Source organism: Diceros bicornis, chromosome 21 (assembly GCF_020826845.1).
Source record: "Diceros bicornis minor isolate mBicDic1 chromosome 21, mDicBic1.mat.cur, whole genome shotgun sequence".
Taxonomy (NCBI): domain Eukaryota; kingdom Metazoa; phylum Chordata; class Mammalia; order Perissodactyla; family Rhinocerotidae; genus Diceros; species Diceros bicornis.
Window position 1 is genome coordinate 22,063,737 of NC_080760.1, and position 21,913 is coordinate 22,085,649.

General features: G+C 33.2%; 1 protein-coding gene across 8 annotated transcripts in view; it reads left to right on the top strand.

Moving 5' to 3' along the window:
- The window catches only part of RIMS2 (regulating synaptic membrane exocytosis 2), a 618,814-nt gene that overhangs the window by 442,382 nt on the left and 154,519 nt on the right, over positions 1-21,913 (top strand). For all 8 annotated transcript variants that reach the window (XM_058564761.1, XM_058564763.1, XM_058564762.1 and 5 more), the window contains one exon: positions 12,914-13,014. In XM_058564761.1, coding sequence (XP_058420744.1) covers positions 12,914-13,014 — 101 coding nt within the window. The remainder of the gene's footprint in view (positions 1-12,913; positions 13,015-21,913) is intronic.

Consider the following 21,913-nt stretch of genomic DNA (forward strand, 5'->3'; position numbering starts at 1 on the left):
GAGCTGAGCATTGGACTATACTGATTGACCAGTTTAGTTGTTCATCTCTAGCACTAGAAACAAGACAGACTACTTGATTTTAGATATTTTTAAAAAACAAATAATCATGCTTCCTTTAAGGAACAAAGAAACAAATAATGTTTTATTCTCTTTTGCCCTATAAGGAAGCATGTTGTTGTAGCGGTCAAGTATGAGATTTGAAGGCCTATGTGATCTTAGGAATTTTAATCTCTTCGAGTTCCATTTTACTCATTGATAAAAGAGAGCTGATAATTTGTGTGAGTGTGTGTGTGCTTGCGTGCACGTGTGTATGCGTATACTTTCAATCAACAAAAGATTAAAAACAAATGACTAGCCAAAATGAAAAACTTTCCATTTTGAGAGTAAACAAATAAGTACAAAAAAAGAAAACAAACAAAAAACCATGAGCTACCGCTTTTCTCATACAAGATTGAACTGTTGTTTTAAAGATCAGAGAAATTTTTTGTAAAGTATCTTGCAGGTAGCCAAAAGGATATTTTTAAAATTAATACATATCATGAATTATTCAAACTATTCAAATTCCGTCTCTTAATATTTTTATAACCCAAAATATATATTTTGTGCTCAGAATTGTAGTAAATTCTAGGTTTAACGTGTAAATCATGAAAATAAGTCTCTATTAAGATATGAATAAAAATCCAAAGCAGAAACTATCAAAATCTCCTTATAAAAAAGCCAAATAATCTACAAGATTGACTCTGCTAGACTCAAATCATTCTTTAGGTATCATAATGGCATATTAAACTATCATATAACACGACTGGCTTTTATCAAGAAGAGATTATTCCTGAAATTCTTACTTCGGTGATATAAAGGTACTTCACGTCCTAAAAATTCATTTGTTAGACAAATATCTGCTAAACATTTATTATATGCCAGGGTTTATTCTAGGTATTGGGAACATAACAGTGACAAAGACAGACAAGATCTCTCCCGTTATGGAAATTATATTCTTGGGAGAGAAAATAGTCACTAAACAAGATAAGTTTAGATAGTTATAAGTGCTGTTGAAAACCCTTATGTAACCTAGTGCGACTAGGATGGGAAAGGATTTATTTTAGATGGGATAATCCAGGAAGTCTTGTCCATAGTGGTGATATTTGAACTAAACCAGAAGAGTAAGAAGAAACCAGCTATGCAAAGGAGCCAAGAGATATGTATGTAATTAGGATCAATAAACAGAAGATAAGGTAAGGACATTTAAAGTTCAGGAGAATAATTTTTACTATAAAATTTTTTTCTGAAAAGGCATTTAAGTGTCAGTGATGGGTGAGAGAGTTTTAAATATTTAAGATTTTCAGGGAGATGAATGAAAAACTGTAGCTCTGGATGGTAGTTATGATTAAAATATAATTTTTAAATTCAGTTGAAAGGAAAGAATACATATGTAATAAGTTAGTAATCAAGTTATTTCATGAATATTAACGTGTACACAATACTTACTAAGTACTCATTAGGACATGGTAAAAATAAGTTATGATTGTTTTCAGATCACTTGCTTCCTCTTTGCTAATTTAAAGCTCTATACTTTTATATCTATAATGAAAATACTGTAATATAAAAGGGTTGGCATGAAAAATAAATAGGTTTCATATGAAAGGGTGTTAGTTGGTATGAATAATGCTGTGTTGGAGGTAATTTCCAAGGGAATTTAAATTAGGTTATAATTTAACTGAAAAGAAGGATGTTACTTGACAGATGACAGTTTCTTTTTATCAGCCTGTATAAAGGCATGAGGGGATGGGGTATGAGCTATGAGGGTAAGGATTAGGAAAGGAACTAATAGTGGGAAAGGCAAAGTTTAATGGAAAGCAAAATGATAATAAGTAAAAGTAATTGGATTAATTAATTATGTGACATAACTGATGGGGAGAGAACATAGTTACAGATTATAAGGTCATGCAAAATGTGAAGGAGGTTGATAGACCAATTCAAAGTAAAGGCATGAGAATCAGAAGCAATCTCTAAAAAGAAGATTACATCTCTAAAATGAAGACTACAGATTAAAACCGACTATATTATAGTCTAAAATTGGGCTCATAGAGAAATAAGTTGAAGCATTACCAAAAAAAGTTAGCCAAAAAGGAGATGCAGCTAGAAAAGAAAAAGGGGGAAATGTTAAAAGGGAGGACATTGGAAAAAGACAAAAGAATTAAACAAGAGTGGTGTGTGTGTGTGTGTGTGTGTGAGAGAGAGAGAGAGAGACAAGAGAACAGAAAGTCATTTCATGACTAAATTATTTCAGATCATAAGTGTTAGAGGACAGACCAGTCTCAGCCACCTACTAGTTATATGACCTTGTACAAATTTTCTAAGTAAAATTGAGAAAATAGTAAGTCCTATCACATACAGTTGTTCTAATTAAGTGACATAATCATAATACATGCAAAGCTCTTAGCACAATTCCTGGCATGTACGAAGTATTATTAATGTTAATAACTTAATTGTGCAGGAACATTAGTATCAAATTCTAGAACATCAGATTTTAACTGTGTACTTTTTAAACCTTTGTTACATTTAATTTTCTATGCCTCAATCAAGTAAAATTTTAGTCTAAAAACATTATTGAACAAAAATAAAAAGCCAGACAGAAATCTGATCAGTGGTTATCTGGGCTGGCGAGGAGGGAATTGACAACAAAGCAGCACCAGGGAAGTTTTTAGAGTGATAGAAATATTCAGTATCTTGATTGTGGGGCGGTTGCGTGACTATACACATTTGTCAAATGTCATAGAACTTTGCACCTACATATTGCACCTAAATGAATTTTTTTATCTATTACCCAAATAGTACTAAATATTTGCTAATGGAAAATTTCACTTAACCTAACACATCCCAAAGAAATTAAAAGCCAAGTACCCTCCCAAAATAGAGTTCTAGTGGGGCATGGTCATGGGTGGGGTTGGCTTACAGCTTCAGAACACAGAGAGAAGAGATGGCAATAGTGGATGAGCTAGAAAACAAAGAAAAGACTAAAGCTTTGAGTCTAAAGCAGTGGTCAATGAACCAAGAAAGATCAAGAAAAGGATTTAGGGTTGACAGGCAGTTCTAAGAACAGGCAAGGCAGTTAACAAAGAAATAGATTCTGGATACTCTAGATATTCATTGATAATAAGTAAAGGAAGAAGAACATATCTGAGAAGTAATTTTAACTTCTGTTTTGGACAAGCTGAGTTTTAGGTGCTGCTGGGGTATCCATTTGGGGATGGCTAGGTAGGAGACAGCTAAAACTGTGAGTCTTAAGCTTACAGAAAAGGTAGGAGCTGAAGGTAGGAGCCTTCAGCATTGAAGTGACAATTGAAGCTGTGGACTTAGCTAAAATCACTTAGGGATAGGATAGAAAAGAAAGTTAATAACAACACTTTAGGGAATATATATATGTGAAAGATGGGCTGAGAAAGATGAGCCAATAAAATAGTCTGCTAAAGAGTGAACTGAAGGAGTTTCAGAAAAGTGCTGCACCAAACAGTTGAAGGGAAGAAGATCAATGATAGTATAAAATGCTGCATTGAGGTCCAGTAGAATTGTGCTGAGGAATAATCACTGGATTTGGCGAATAGGCCATTTTTGGTAACCTTCGAGACATAAGTTTCACATTATCAAACTTAACTTAGACACATTACTCAGTAATGTTTTTCTTTGAGTAAAGTCACCATGAAATAAGGGAGCCCCAAGCAGAGGAAGTTCTTATTAAATGACCTAGTGGTGAGCAAATAACATGTTGCACTTGACTCAATATTGGAGATACAGTAAGAGGCTCTCTACGTTTAGGTATTCTTGCTTTATAGCACAAATATAAAAGGCTTGTTTGTACAAGCACAAGAGCTCAAGTCATGTAAAAACCCATTGTTTTTATACTAGATATAGTGGGGCCCACTTACAAAATTTAAAGTGGTGATGAATAACTGATGACTAGAATGTTAATTCCACATATTCCAGATTTTACTCTTGGGAGACCCAGTATAAGAACTAGCTCAGACTAGGGGATTGGAAGGGTTTTAGTTGGAGTAAGTGCAGAGAACTCAGTGATCAAAACCTATTTTTACCTTGCATTTCCTTAATCAGAGGTTTCTTTGGGTTAATAAATCCTTCTTTTAAAATGCAGTCAACATTTTGCGTGATTCAGAGTAAGAATTTCTAGAAAACTTTATCTATTATTAATGAAATAGGTATGGCAATATAAAAGAACACTTAGGCATCATTTGGCTTCAAAATTAACCAACTGGAGAGTTATATAGCAGAAAGAATCATAAATTGTATCTGGTCCAAAACTATTCATTTTACAGATGATGAATTATATGCCCATAAAGATGAAATGAAGTGCTTACTGTTATAGATCTTGTGAAATCAAGACTCAAACCCAAGTCTTGTAAGCATCTTTTAAACCAGTGCTGTGTTTAAGATTTTCTTCAATCCTGTATATCATAAATATACCCATTACCCTAAATCTGGGCAGTTCCAAAGCCCCATCAGCTCTGTAATGGTTACCTCCACTGCACTCTCCATGCACAAAACCCTGATCTTCCCCATGAACCAACTACATCCTGATTTTAAATGTTGAAGCCTAAAATGGTGCTAAAATCCAAGTCCTCTGAATGATAAAATCTCAGTAAATCTGTTCATTCTGGAATTTAGATGTCAAAAACAGATATACTTTATTTCTTTAGATCACTAGGTCACTCCTAATAAGTTATGTCCTAAAGTAGTTTGAATATCAGTTTATTTTGACTATAGTGAAAGGAGCCTGTGAAATTTGTCTATAGCATCTTCTCCGAAGTATTATTTAGTGAAGATGGCAGGGAGTTAATAGAGAAACAACAGACAAGTACACAGAGAGAGTAACAGGTAACCTAAATATCTAAAATAGATTGTTAAGGTTTAGAACATAAATCAAAAGAATATAGGTCATAACTACGAGCCTCAAGGTAGTACAACAGTTTTATAAGTTTCTAGAGCTTTCATATTTCATTTACTTCAGTATTTCACATAAGCACATATGAAGTTCCGTTTTTCTACATTTCTGGAGCAAAGGAAAGATCGTTTTATAAGCAAACACATTATAAACAAAATCAAATTATCTTTTCTTTCATTTCAAATGTGTCAGTTCCTAGTGATCACGGTAGAAAAATGCTCAAAATTGATTGATTTGGAAGTGTTTCTCAAAGCTTGTGTATCTTAGTTGCACAGTTAAGATTACGTTTGTTTACACTTTAAAAGAAAATGCTTCTGTTTGACCCAGTACTAATATGGAAGTAATTTGGTACATAATTTATCATTTTTTTACAATAATTATTTCCATGCCTTTTCTCAATTTAAATTGTTACAATATTTGTTATTCTCTGCATCACATCTATTTTTAACAAATAATTCAGCTAACAAAAGTGTACTTTTTATGAGGTTCTATTATATAATAAAGTTTTAGTATAAAAAATATCAGAAAATTCATTATAGGCAAGTGATTACGAAAAATCATTTTAAAGTAACTTTTAAAACTTTTGTTGTGTAGTTTAAGTCCCACATTTGAAAAAAATAATATGGAAAATTTTAAAACATGCCAGATCACTTTATGTATTAATATTCATAAAAATTGGAAAGATCTACACTTTCTTGCATTTGGAAGTATTTCTTATTATATACCACTTTCAGTCAATGCACCCAAATGCTTTTATTTAACAAATAAATATAAGTCCCTAAGATAAATTAAGTATTGAATAATTGCACATTTGCATTTTAAAAATTATTTAACATTTATTTCCAAAGCATTTTTATCAAATCATGACAAAAATATAAGATTTTCCAACTGGATAATTTCTCCTTTTTTACATAAACGTTTTACTTTGTGTTTTTTTAAAAATAACATTTTTCGGGGCCAGCCCCGTGGCTTAGCGCTTAAGTGCGTGCGCTCCGCTACTGGCGGCCGGGGTTCAGATCCCGGGCGCGCACTGACGCACCGCTTCTCCAGCCATGCTGAGGCCGCGCCCCTTCTACAGCAACTAGAAGGATGTGCAACTATGACCTACAACTATCTACTGGGGCTTTGGGGGAAAAAAAAAAGGAGGAGGATCGGCAATAGATGTTAGCTCAGAACCGGTCTTCCTCAGCAAAAATAAAAAAGAGGAGGATTAGCACGGATGTTAGCTCAGAGCTGATCTTCCTCACAAAAAAAAACAACAGCAACAACAACAAAAATAAATAAATAAAAATAACATTTTTCTTCTGTTTAATGTATATTCATTGTGGATATTTTATAAACTATATATTTCCAAATGAAAAAACAATAGCACTTATACTTACTTCCAATAACTAGTGATAACTGCTAACATTCTGATGTATAAATCTTAAATCTTTTTCATTCCATCTCTGTCTTGTGTATAGGTTATGTGCATATTTGTTTTTATGAATATATATAGTTTTTTAAACTATAGTTTATAAACTATAGTACTGTATCTACCATTTAATCTATTTTATACTTCCTAATTGCAGTGCAAACCATATTCATCATTTTTCATGGATCAGTAGTATTCCGTAGATATACCATAAATGCAGTTAACTAATCCCCTATTGTTGGACGTTTAGAGTTTCTTTTCCCAGGGCTTCACAACAATGGTGCAATGAATATACTTGAATGTACATCTTTGCATGTTGATTTATTTCTTTAGGAAAGATCCCAGGAAGTGGAATTTCACTTTCAAAAATATGACCGTTGTAAAGCCTTTTGATACACAGTACCAAATATGTTGTATTTTTCAGTAATTTTTATTGTTGTACATCAGGTACTTTGGAAAACATTCATATAAATGAACATTAATTTTTTGTCCACGGCTAGTATATGACTGTCAATCTGAAAAGTAAGTTTTTTCACAGTTATTATATATTGTAAGAACAGTTAAAATACTCAGTAAAATCAAGGACAATATTTTTTTTGAATTGCACTGCCTTTGAAAATAAAATTATAACATGACAAAATATTACATATTCTTATTTATCTCATGAGTCATTTTAATAATTTCTATTCTTACTCCTTTGACTAGTGAAAGACATCAATAAGTTGTTTTTGTAGTCTATGCTACTGAATCAAAAAATAAACATAAATAGCCATGCTTTCTGCTGTGTAATTTTCACCTTGAAGTGAGCAAATAGCTCCATACATTGATTATACCTTTTTCTTTATTGCTCTTAATTTGGTACATACTTAAATGGTGATTGTAGCATTCAGAGATTACATAAATTTGGACCTTTAATTTTGTTCATTTGGAGTATGTTATTTCTGTCACTCTCATCATTATTGTCTGTAATCTTCTTTTGTTTTATGCCTCTTCCACATTGTTTATATTTTCTTAGAAGAAAAGTTTGTAAACTAAGATTCAATAAGATAGTTATCAAAAGTAATTTTTTTCCCTCTCCTCAGTGGTTTGGCAAAATATAGTTAATTTGAAAAATATGTTTCTACTATGTAAGTAATATACTTCTTTAGCCTCAATTAGAGAAATGCTTTAGATAACATTTTGTTTTATATTCAGATTACATTTATTATATCTCTATACATATTTTTTGAAAATCAATTAGACATGTTAAAGCTATACTTTATCTATGTTGTTTAAATTATTTGGATAGGTTCAACAGAAAACAGTTTTCTTAGTAATGCTTCACTATTAATTAAAACGATATTGCACAGATACCTTTAATTCTTAAATTTAACTGGAAAACAAATTTAACATGTACCTTCTAAAAGGATAAAATTTAGAATAAATCCAATTATAAAATGCAAACGTTTAATGATCATTCCACAAGTTCTTGGTATATTATTTTGTTAAAAATATGAACAATATAAATTTGTTTTCTAGCCTCAGATTATTTAAAGGTACATCTTAGTTTTGTGAAGACATATAATAATCAAAGAAAAAGGAATTACAGATGTGATTATTTTTATCACAAATCCTCCAGAAACTTTTTAATCTCAATTAAAGAAGACTTTTTTTAACCTGAAGCCAAATATTTATATAGATATAAAAGAAAGAGATAGGGTGGGGAGGAGGAAGGATGCTTAAAAAGTATTAAATTAGCCATAAGAATTTGGGGAACAAACCGATGCAGTTTCTGGATTTAAATAAGATTAATAATCTTAGAATTCCATGATGTCTGTAATCATAGGTTCTCTCATTTTTTCCTGAGTTTTGGGGTTCTTTCTTTGAGCTTTGATATTGGGCTTAAGAGTTTTCCCTCTTAAGACCCCCAGATTTGAGCATTTCATTTAAGATCACAAATGGATCACTGAGTCGGCAGCTGTGTCATATTCTGATCACTGTTCAGCTGCATTGTGAATTGCGTTACTGCCAAACTTGTGTCCCTACGAAGCTGTGTTGGGACCCCAGGAGTTGTGTGTGCATGTGTGTGTGTGGTGTGTGTGTGTGTGTGTGTGTTTGGCAAACCAAACTTAAAACTATTACTGTTTGAAGTGCACTACAAAAATCACTGAATGCCCTACTGCCAATTAATCTGGCCATTTTAACTACATCTCTGGATACACCACCACCTATAACTTAACTTTTTTTAACTTGATTGCCATACCAACATTGTAAATAAGATTTTAACTTTCTGAACACATTAAGTAGTCTTTTTTAAGTTCAAAATAATCACAAAAATTAGTTTATTGATTTAAGAACAAGTAAACTTCTTAAATGGCTTATATCAAAATAAATAGCTTACAGAATATGTGATATCATTTTAGGAAACACATTAAATCAGGATCAACAAAATATTGGGTTTTTAAAATTAAGTGACTGAGAATGGACCAGGAGCTCCCAATTTGAGAAAAACAAATACTTTGAGCTATTTATGAATTCCAGTACATCTACACTTGACTTTTCTTTTTGTTCTCTGCCTTAAAATTTTTAGAGTGGAAAAAAACCCCTTGTATAATTTAAATGCATTATTGGGAAAACCAATGAGACAAGCTTTGATAAAAATGTCATTTGTCAAATAGAAATTCCAAAATTGATGGTATTCAGGAGGATTTGTTTACACATGTCCAAAACAGGGCCACTTCCAGCATAATTTAAATCAACCCTCTTATTTATGAAACAAGATATTAATGAAACTAGAAGTCATATTTTCTTAGTTTACTTAGTTAATGAATTACCTTACACCAAAAAGAATTAGAGACAGTTTGAATATTATAGTTTAATACACTTAGATTATCTCTTCAGTAAATAGACACAAACATATGTAAACTTTTGTTGTAAATGTGTTTGTCCAAGAAAACTGATTGTCCCATTAACCTCTTAATCAACTTTTATTATAATTTGAAAATGCTTTGATATTCGATTTGATTTTGAACATATAATGACTAATTTTTTCAGCATACTCAAATTACAAAATCAAATCACACCACTAAGATGTCTTCTGTAATAAGCATAGTGTCTTCACATTTAAGAGTATGAATCTTAGAGATTCCTAGGTAAATTTTCCTTCTAAAGCCAGCATTTCCCCAAATGTATTTTTGAGAATATTTCAGTGAGACATTAACAGGTAATAGGTGGGGGCGGGGGGTGATTTCTGTGATCAAATAATTATTCTTTATTGCAGAATTTTCACTTTTTATATGCAGATTTGTAGTGTAAATCTGAAAGAGAGAGAGAAGATTGAACAAAAGCTGCCTCTAACACTTTCACTTATTTTCCTTTTATAGAGTACAGCATTGGACATCAGAGTTGAAAGAATGTTTAGAAATTGCATGTTCTGTTCCCCAAGCAGATAGTGAACAGCAGCTCTTCTACTTGCATTGATTCCTCTAAATTGTTTTTCATTCCATGGGGAAAGAAAATAAAAGACTGAGCTTGGTTGTAGATAATAACAACAATAAACAAACACATAGGGACAGAGATTGGATTGGTGGTTACCAGAGGGGAAGGGGGGAGGGAGGAGGGTGAAAGGGATAATTCGGTACATGTGTGTGGTGATGGGTTGTAATTAGTATTTGGGTGGTGAACATGATGTAGTCCATGCAGAAACAGAAGTACAATGATGTACACCTGAAATTTTTGCAATGTTATAAACCAATGTTACTGCAATAAACAAAAAATTAAAAAAAAAAAAAGAAAGAAACCGAAATAATCTATTGAAAATATTATTTCTGAGTTATTTTCCTTAGAGAAAAGGACCAGCAAAGAAAAGTCAACTTGCTGGTGAAGAATCCCCTACGGTGGATCTCTTTATCACTAGGATACTTACCTCTCTAAGGATGCTATTATCTGTGGAGTGTTTGTTTTTTTTTTGTTTTTTTTTGTTTTTTGTAAGAATAGATTGATAAAAATGTAGAAAGGAATGGAAGACTTCGTATGAGCCAAATAATTTGAGAGAGAGGCATGTTTGGTTACTGTTTGTCCTAAGGATTAGCCTCCTAGGAGAATTTAAAATTATAAGTTAAAAGTATATTTACCCCAAGTTTGTTGACTGTATATCCTCTAAGATGGTCCCTTGAGGTTTCATTGGTTAAGGATCTAACAAAGAATTTTTCCATTTAGGGACCATCTATAGATGATGATTGAGTCTGGAGATAAGAGATGTGTTTGCAACTGGAATTTAGTTGATAACATATTTAAATGGTGGTATCACTCTCTCTATTTGCATCTTTGTTTGCTTATAGCAAATACAGATTGATATCCTTCTTAGATCCCTCCAGTGATCTGTTAAATATAAAGGATGTTCCATAAACCTGATTCTACAAAATCTTTAAACCATTACTAAGGAGAAAGGCTCTTTTGCAAGGCAATATTAAACCAATATGCTTTAACACAGGCAAACTATGGCCCATGGACCAAATCCAGCCCAGTGCTTTTTTGTAAATAAGGTTTTATTAGAATAGCCACATTCATTTTTGAATGCATTGTCTGTAGCTCCCCTTCATGTTACAATGGCAGAGTTGCAGCTGAGACCGTGCCGTCTGCAAAGCTTAAGATATTTACTATCAGGCAAAAATTTGGCAACTTCTGCCAGTATATATCCCATTACTACCTAGTAATCAGAAAGAATTTAGTGTAGCTACATAGGGAGTTGATGTCCAGAAAATAACCTAAATATTAGAAAATGCATATCTATGTATGTATGTGTATATATCTATATGTATGTGTATATATGTATTTATATATATATGTATATATAAAATGTGTTTAAAATTCTTTGTCTGTTAGTGCTATTCATATTTAAAATACTATTTTGCTACTATGATATCAAAATGAAACTTTTTTAAAGAAACTTTCCAAACAGTCAATTTAGCTAATTTTTTGAGGCTGGGATACCTTTTTTGTTCCCTTGCCCTTGGAGAAAATAAACATATTTACCTGAGAATATCTCTTGAGGTACAAACAATTCCAAAATTGTATTTTAATAGACTAATAGACATTTATACTTGACTGTATTTCATATTCATATCATGGAGGCACTCACTTGATTTTGTATATCATTCAATTTATATTAACATTGTATTTATTTTCCCCATTTTATAATTTGGCACAGAATCAATTAATCAAATCGTACTTAAATTTTGACTCAAACAAATTGCCTCACTTTATTCAAGAGTTGATTTAAATTTGCTGTTATACTTAGAGGTCATATAAGCTCTTTATACATTCTTTTATTCAAAATTTTCTTACTCCCTTTTGAAATTTTTTCTTCCCTTTTTATGTTATTTTAATTAATCAATTTTTACTTAAAATTTTTTACTAACAAGAGTTATCAGATTTACAGGGATATTTTCTTCAAGATAAGTATTAAAATACCTATTTTTGAATAGGTACACTTGTGACTAGCTATCTTTACTGCAGTTGTAAAGTTATGGTCTTAAGCAAGGGGTATGTATGTGTGTGTTTACATTTCTACCTACACCCAGTGCTTGTGAATTTACATGACAACATTGTGTTATAGATACCCCCTTGAGCCCGCTAAGCTATGATTGTTTTTCCCAGTTTGTACAATAGATATTTTGTTTTTCCATTATGCATGAGAAATGCAATTTTCTTATAAAGTCTCTTCAATAAAATTCATAAATATACTTTTAAAGCACTTTTTCATGTTTGCTAAGATTTGCTACATGAATTTAGCTCTTGTTCTAAACAAAGTTTTTCAAGACCGTCTTGATATCTATAAGTGGTGTGTTTTGAGGTAGCACCTGTTGTAGAGAACATTGATCTCATTTTGTGATAGCCTTATCATCTCACTTTTCACCCCCTACATTCTTTTCTTTTTTTTTTCTGAAATGATTTCAGTAATAATTTGTGCCTTTAGTGGTATGGTATGTTCTCAGAAGTATTTTCCAAGTACCTCTTTCTTGATCCTAGCTCTAGAAAATGCAAGTTCAAAAGATCTTGATAACTGCCTCTACATGTATGCTGGGACAACCTGCTTTCATACATGGGCTAATTTTGTGATAATAGTTTCTAAATGCAAATGTAAAATTGTATTTGAAACTAATTACACATAATTTTTTTCCAGTAAATAAATCAAATCTTGATGAATTACAAATCAAAGTTCTTATAATATTACTATTGTCAAATTTATGTGCTGTCAAATATATTCTCCTGGACGTACATGTACCAGAAAGTGTTTTCTATCTAACAAAGATTTGTTGTCTTCTGTTTAAATTTGTTTAGATTTTATTCAGATTAAAATTATTTTACATATTTAATAATCATGCTTTTATTCACCAAATTGCATACTTTAAATAAATCTAAAAAATAATATGACGTTTAATTTGGGTATACTACCTTGAATGAAGGTAATATATCAGCCTAGCATTTCTTCTTTTATACATCCTGTAAGTAGGGCTCCAATAAGAACTGAACATTAATTTTATGGGTTTTTTTCTACTCGATAGGTGCTATGGATATAGAGGAGAGAAATCGCCAAATGAAAATTAACAAATACAAACAGGTAGCCGGATCAGATTCCAGACTGGAACAAGATTACCATTTGAAGGCAAGACATTTTTCTTTTTAAAAGTTGTAAAATGATCAATTAATCATATGAAACCATTAGATTCTCTTAAACTGCTGAATGCAGATTAGTCAGACACAAACATATAATGCGATGGCCCCATAATATTATTAAATGCTAAAATTTATAATGTGTTTACATACCAACTTTTAGGTATGGAATTTGCCTTATTAAAAAAATGGTTATATAAGGTAGGAGATTAAAGAAATAAAATTCAGAAATGGTCTGAGGAACAAATCTTTTAGAATTTTTCATTTTATAAAATCTATAAATGTCCTAACACCCTCAAAAATGTTTAGGAAGAACTTCTATTATCTTCTTATGGGTTTCCTACATAGAGAATTTTTTTATTTTATCATATTCTAATTGAATCTAGTTTACTAGTGAGTTATTAGAACAAAATACATATTCATGAGGTGTTGTAAGGAGTTCAAAAGGTTTTTAGTCAGAATCTTTTTGAACTACTTTTTGCAAATAAGTTAAAGTATGAGTGTTATTTCGTTGTTCTTGCCCTTCATTGCCTTTATATTTTAAAAACGTTTTTAGTTTCATGAGATTATTCATGGCCAAAATTGTGAAAAGACTTTGTCCTGGTGTACTTATTTCAGCTTTAATAAAAGAATGAAAATAGTAAAACTTACTCATAGCATTTAGTTATTATGTGCTCTCTGACTTAGTGATTTAATCATTGAAATCAAGTAATATTTGTGGTCTGTGTATCTGTGTGTTAGAGAAAAGCAGTCTGGATTTTTATATACTTAGGTCTATTTTGTCCTTACCTACTCAACCTTCAGTTTCTCCCTCTCATATTCCATTCTTCAGTACAGTCAGGATTCGTTAAATAAACTGTAACTGGTTATGTGGGGTATACACAGGTGATAGGTAGCATAGGTTTCTAGTTTCTCCACTATACAACCCAAAGGAGGCAGAGGTTCTTACATCAGTATCATCTTCCAAACCACCAATCTCTTCCCCAAATTACGTAAGTACTGACATGGTGACTATAGAACTGTCCATCACAGAATTCTAGTGTACTGCAAATGACACAGGTCTAAAGCCAGGAGAAAGGTAAATTTAAGACAAGCAAAAATAGCCTTGCTTTTCTCTGCGGGTTCTAAACTTCTAGAAATTTTTCTCTAAAATGAGAATGTAAATAGCTTCAAATAGGTTCAGCGAATATCGTAGAAAATAGTTCTGTAATGATATAATATTTCAGATACATCCCTACCCTTTTGAACTTGATATCAGAAGTGATATCTCTGCCTTCCCAAGCACTTGTTTGGTATTTCTGCCTAGGGCTAAATAGGTGGACCTGATCTTTTGTGGCATCTGTTATGCTCTAATCTCTCAGCTATTCATTTTATATAATCCAAAGACCAAGGCATAAAGTCCTAATAAAATAGGATATTAAAACGTCTGTAAACATGTCTTCAGATGACACAAATTTGTTTTGTTTGTTTATGTCCCACTATACTTCAGGAAGGAATGTAGATATTTTTTAAAAAATACATATAATACTCTCAATAATATTGTCAATGAAGAAATGAGTATCAAGGGAAAAACGAAGTCAAGACAAAACAAGGTAACACCAGAAGTAAAGTTTGTGAACAAAATGCGCAGTGTGAGCTTCTACACACCTGCTACATGTGGGGCATATAGTTTGACCGAGAGCTTCCTAATGAGCAGCAAAGGCAGAAAGGGAAAATGAGTCAATTGTATGATTTGCATTCTTCATACAATAAAAACAAGTTCCTTAGGTATAATACCAATGATTCTTGTTATGGATACTTGGCAGAAATTTGTTATAGGAGGATAGACCAAAGGAATACTATAGACATGACTCAAAATTTTTTTTCAGAAAAACAAGTTTTGATTTCATTCCAATAACTTTGACACCAATTATTTTAGGTTAGAAAAACTTAAGTCTTGGCAAAAGACTAATTATAGTAAGCAATTTAATTTCCTAGGTATTCTCTAAGGTAGTGTTTTTCAAAGTTAGTCCCAGACCAGTAGCAGGAAGATCACCTGAAAACTTTTAGAAATGCAATTCTCTGGCCCCTCCAGACCTACTTAAAACTCTGGGGTTTTTTTCCCAGGCCCTGCTGGAGTTATGCATTCAGCTGAACCAAAAATGTAATCAAATCATTAAGATACAACATCTTTTCCCCATCATCCCTAGCTTGGTCTTGCTCTGTCATGGGTCAAAGAGAAAATTACAGAGGATTCTTTTTCAGTCAAGGGCATATACAGATTTAGTTATCATTAATTTCCATACTAACAGTTCCTTAGATTAAAATTTTCAACAGCATCTCTCTCTTTTTAATTAGGGATATTTAGCTTATATTTCCATTCTTTCCTTCCTGATTTCAATAACAAGATGCCAATTAAAGGCTTGCTATTGAGCTATGTGCTTTAATACATTAAATCTAATTCTTGAAAAAAATCATTTAGCATATGAGAGAACCAGGATATATAGAAAGGTTAAGTAATTTACCCAAGTTCATGTAGCCACTAAGTCATGGGAAGTATTCTTTGGAGCTAATCTGGTTTTCAAATTTGAGATAACTGAGATTAAATCCAAACCCTCAGACATATGGAGCAGGTGCTGTACTTCTATATTCCTGAAATTCCTGTGAAGATATTAAGAAGCTTTGATGGAATCTAATTCAGTATTAGTGGAGTTTTTTTAAACTACACATTCCACATTTTAAAGGGCATTGCCTCCCTGAATTTCTCAAGCCTTTTGCACTGATAGTTGTAAACAATTCTTAGTAATTTTTAAAAAATCTCCTTAGTAACTCACTTTGAAAGCATCTGTAGAGCAATGCTTATTAAGTTATTATCTTTCTAAGAATATTTTAAGTATACTAGGAAATTTGAAAGTAGAGTCTATATTTAATAAGAGCAGGAAAAGACATGTGCAGACATGATTTCTATTTAATCAGTGGATGATTTCTCAAGGGTTTTTCCCTCAAAACAGAATTTAACTATGTAGCCAGTGCACCCTTTCATGCCTATTGCATTCTCTTCATCCCAGCTTAAATGTGATTCATCTATTTTACTCTTGGCAAAAATTTAAGGATCAACTTTTATTTTTTCTATGAAACTAATATTCTCTGCTGTTCATTGGTTCAGAAAAATGATTTGTCTGTTAAATTCAACAGTGCAAATTATAATTCAGCATAGGCTAACCATCCTGTGAGTTATATGGTGATTAATTAACATAATTAGCAAGAATTGAAAATCAAACAATATGCATATATATATAGGAAAATTAATATGGAGAATTTGATAATGTTTATTTAAATATATGATGTTTATTTTTTAAATTAGACATATTTTATATTTTAAAATGATCCCAGGAGATATTTTTTAAAAGGGTAGGCCATAATATTTCAACAGAGAATGCCATACAGTTCATTGATACAGTATTTATTTGGAACTCAAAGGTTATTTCTTTGTAGAAACAATGCTCTTATTTATTTATTTATTTATTCATTTTTTTGTGAGGAAGATCAGCCCTGAGCTAACATCCAATGCCAATCCTCCTTTTTTTTTTTTTTTTTTTGCTGAGGAAGATTGGCCCTGGGCTAACATCTGTACCCATCTTCCTCTACTTTACATGGGATGCTGCCACAGCATGGCTTGACAAGCGGTGTGTCTGTGCACGCCCAGGATCTGAACCTGCGAACCCTGGGCTGCCGAAGTGGAGCGTGTGCACTTAACTGCTGTGCCACTGAGCTAGCCCCAACAACGCTCTTTTTTAAATGGTGGTAATGTTCCCACAAAATCATCACAAAAATATCTTACCCCTATTGTTACTGCACAAAGGGCACTATCTGCTCACTGCAAGACAAAAGCCGATTGTCAAGAGGCAAGGTGGAAAAGAAAGGGCAGTTTATTAGAGTTTGCTAGCAAGGATGAAGATGGCCGACTAATGTCTGAAAGAACCATCTTAAGGGGGCACAAAATTTTACAGCAGTTATATAGGCTGGTGGGTGATAGGGGAGGGGGTTAGGAATGTTGACCTTCTGGTGTTACAGACTGGGAGTCGCCACACCAGATCTTTCAGTTTTCATTGATGCTGGCTATCAGCATAGACTCTCTGTTCGGGGGTCATCACATTCCTAAGGAACTCAAAAGAACAAAGTTATCATCTTATCGCAGCTGGGAGGTACTTGCACAGGGAGGGGTCATAAAGTCTACAGAGCAGTTAGATCTCCTGGAGGGTGCATATCCAGCTGGGTTAGTTTGTCAGAGGTCATTCAAAATTACACTAGGGCTTCTTTTCTACAATATGGCTTCCCTCATGTCAACCTAGTGTTGAGCCGGTATCACTACTATAGCACATATTTATATTATATTACAATTTTCTTTTTTCTTATTTATCTCTCTAGAATTAAGTAATATAGCCCGTAAGTTGCCCAGAATTTTTCAAATGTGGACCAGAAGTCAATACTAATCCATTTAACCCAGAATCTGATAGACTGAGTTAGTGTTCTGGCAACAGAGGACAATGTGGGAAAGGAAAGAGTTTTTCCCATTCGTTGTGCATGCCTGATCCTAGGTACTTGTCACCTTTTCTCCAGGCTTCTTGTCTTTCAAGGACCCATTCACCAATATCAAAGAGACGTATTGGGAGGAAAGCAATCCAACTGAAGTAATTTACCTTATAATATGAATAACACAACACAGAAATACTTTCATTTTTTAAAGAAAGCCCTATAAATACAAACTCACATGATGGAATTGTAAGCAATATCAATATAAAAAGTTCCAGAAAGTTGAAGACAAAGTATTTTTGGCAAGTAGATTGCCACTGTTAACTACATCATTCCCCTTATTAAAGGTTATTCTGTTCTCAACACTGAGAATACGCATTCAGTGCCAGGCTTAAGTGTTTTAAATTGACTTTCAAGAGTCAGGCAATAGGGACAACAGAAGAGGAGAGACAGGCTGGGGCTGGTTAGGAGTGGCCAGATATGGGCTGTTTATGTTTGATGTTTGTAAGTCAGGAGTACTTGAAGACTCTAATATCAAATGTGGCAGCAGTACATGAGTATAGTGTGCTAGATGACAACACAGCCTGGAGTCAAGCAAGCTCTACCTGGGTGACTTTGAGTAGGTTAGTTAACCTCTTATTCTCAGTTTCTTTATTTGTTAAACAGGACTTTGAGATCTATTTCATAGGGCAATGATTAGTATGAAATGAGATGATGTATATAAATTTAGTAAAATGCTCAATAAATGGTGCAGATAATATTCGTTAGCATTTAGTAAAATGTCTAATAAGTGGTGCAGATAATATTCATTATAATTATTATTTTTATAATAACAACAGCAAAGGTAGTCATAGCCAAAAATAAATATGATGAGGTCAAAAAGAATGGTAAAGAAATAATTGAGCTAATGAAAAGGATTTTAGTGTAACTCAAATATCATTGAGTGTTCCCTTTATTCTCAAATAAAGAGATTCAAGCAGCAGAGATCTAAAAGGCAAACTCAGATTTAGGGGGATATAATTTATGAATTTCAAAGGATATGGAGATAAAAAAAATAAAAAGAGATTGGAACATAGTATGTGATGAGAAATAACAAACTAATTACTGAAATTAAGAAATTAGGAGCTGACCTGGTGGCGTAGTGCATTAAGTTCTTGAAGGGCCACTTCAGCAGCCCAGGGTTTGCCAGTTTGGGTCCTGGGCGCAGACCTACTCACCGCTCATCAAGCCATGCTGAGGCAGCATCCCATATAGAAGAGCTACAACTCTACAACTATGATACACAACTATGTACTGGCACTTTGGGGAGAAAAAAGAAAAAAAAAAAGAAGATTGGCAACAGATGTTAGCGCAGGCCAATCTTCCTCAAAAAAAAAAAAAAGAAAGAAAGAAATTATGTTATCAAGCTTGATGTTAAATGAGCCTGGCCCTTGAGAAGTGATTAACAGGTACACGTATGGATACGGGTATTTAAAAAGAAATAGTCCTTAATAGCAGTAACGTAAACGAATCTGAAAACTGAAAGACTAAATTTATAAAAAGCAAATTTTAAAATTAGATTAAGTGGCCTTGTACAAATTACTAAGAGACAGGAAAATTCATGTATTTATTACAAGTGAAGAAATGAAAGATATGTTTTAATTTTATAGCAGTGATTGCAATAAAATGCTAGGGAAAAAATTTTTTTTTGCTTGAGCAGAAAAGTCAAGTTGCTGGTAGCATATACCACAGCCCAGTGAGAGCACAGTTGACTTAGGCCTTGTGCCCACTGGAGAGAGAGCTGCTGCAGCATCAGTTCTCAAGCTACCAAGAGAACCCAGCATTCACATAAAGCAGACGCCATTGTGCCAGGGTTAGATGGAATCATCTGGTGAACAGAGAGGAGAATTCTAATAGGAGTGATCTCAGTAACCCAACCTCTACCCTGCAAGTCCTCAAGGAGCTGGTTAAGATGTCCTGTAGGAAGTAATGAAGCATCCTTTCTTGAAGTAAGCAGTCAACTCTTTCATGAACAGATTTAGGATTCCGATTTTCAAAAAATTCCTGCTAGGGTTAGTCTATCCAGACATCCAGCAGAATGATTTCATTTTTTAAAATCAGAATTAAGGTCACCTACTCAGTCTCCATCCCAACTCAGGTTAAGAAATGTTACCGCTCACTGATGAAGATGCCAGAGAGAATGCCAGTGGCTGCACCTGGATTTCTTCAACAAAACACACCATTTCTCTAAACTTCTATTCTACTTTGTCAAAGTTTTCTATTGTTGTGTTCATTTCTACATAACCCTACAGTCAGATAGCTCCCTGTTCTGTAGAAAAATCCCAAGAGAAACTTCTGGAAATCAGTGAAATTGCTGATACGGGAGCATAAGGAGAAAAAAAGACAAGTTACATTACCTGGAAGCAATCCTTCTGCCAGACTTAGCCTACAAGGCTCTGAGGGAGTATCCTGAGTGCTGCTGCCACCTCTTCCATTCCCACCTCTCCTCCACGAGCTGATAGATTTTGACCAAGTATCACAGACTTTGTTTTTTTTTTTTTTTGGTCAGAAAGATTGGCCCTGAGCTAACATCTGCCAATCCTCCTCTTTTTTTTTTTTTTTTTTGCTGAGGAAGACTGGCCCTGGGCTAACATCCATGCCCATCTTCCTCCACTTTATATGTGACGCCACCACAGCATGGCTTGACAAGAGGCGTGTCGGTGTGCACCCGGGATCTGAACTGGTGAACCCCGGGCCGCCTCAGCAGAGCGCACGCACTTACCTGCTTGCGCCACTGGGCCGGCCCAGTATTGCAGACTTTGGATTGTTTCCTGACCCCAAACCAGGCCACACCCCTCTATTCTGTCTGGCTGCTTGTCCAAACCAGCAAGCCTCCAAGCCTTTAATTAGTCACCTGCTGTGTACTTTTTTACATCACTCTATGGTTGTTTCTTTATGAAGTATATTTATGAAGAAAAATAAAACTAGACTTTAAAATCTAGATTATTAAACTAGCAAGTAAGAGCAGCAATATACAATATGGCCCTAGAAGTGCAAGAGATATTAGTGGTAATCTTCTTAAGGCCTGATTAAAAATAAACTTCTATCTTACCTACAAAATTGACAAATAGCTATATAGCTTAATTAAAAGAGAGTTGTAGATTGAAATGACAAAGAAACTAAATAAAATCATATTTGAAAAGCCTTTATATCCTATTTTCTCTCTTCTATGCTCTCTTCTCATTCATGTTCATGAGGGTAGATTTTGAACATCCACCAAACTAGAATTTAAAAGTAGCTAAGAAATTTCTATATATGTTTATATAATTTCTTCCTTTATTTTTGAGATAAATAAATGAAGGGATGATCAATATGAGCCATTGGATAGCTTCTTGCTATTGGTGTGCCTTATCAGTAACCACAGTAGCAGCCACGTTCACAGCACAACTTCTGAGGTCTTGATTACAGTAATAGAGATATATAGGCAATTTTATTAATCACTCTTCAATTTATTTTTAGTAATTATGATTACATATAGACTACAGAGTGGTATTAAAAGTGTGGACTCCAGAATCAGATGGCCTGGGTTCAAATCCTACCTCTGTCACTATTCCTATCACCTTGGGCAAGTTAATTAACATCCTTGTGCCTAAGTTTCTTATTCTGTAAGGTGTCCTAATAATAGTACCTACCTCATAGGATTGTTTTCAAGATTAAATCTATTTATATATGTATAACTCTTAAACAGAGTTTGGAATATAATAAGGAATAAGTAAATGTTAGCTGTGATATGATGATGGTGATGATGATGATGCTGATGCTGATGCTGCTGATGATGATAGGGAAGAAGGAGAAAAAGAAGAATCGTTTACAACAGATAACTTGCTCTTACCAAAGCCCTTCGGGATTCAGGTCTATATTTGTTGCCATCAACAATCTACTAGATATAAATAAGTATGTCTTTAAGGTAATTCTAAAACTATGTGGATGGGAAGGGAGGAAAAGTGTAAAAATTAATGATAATTTAAAAAGTCTAAAAATTGATATGGATTGTCATATTTTTATAAGTTTAGTCAAATTTTTATTTACCTGAAATTGTTTTTCTTACCATTTCTACTCCCTAGCAAGCTGGATGTACTTCAACTTTAATTTAAAGGTAGAGAGAGAGAGATAAAATTATATTTACATGTAATTTATCTATATCTACACACATGCACACACACACACATCCTAAAGCTCTGAGCCAAAGGAGAATTTCTCTCCTCCATATTTTAGTGATGGAAGCAACAACTGTTCATTTCTTCCTTGTCTCATAGGTACAAATACACCTCATTTTATGTAAAAGATCTACAGTTAAAAACTTAATGGTAATGGTAAATAATTTTAATGGAATTTTAGAA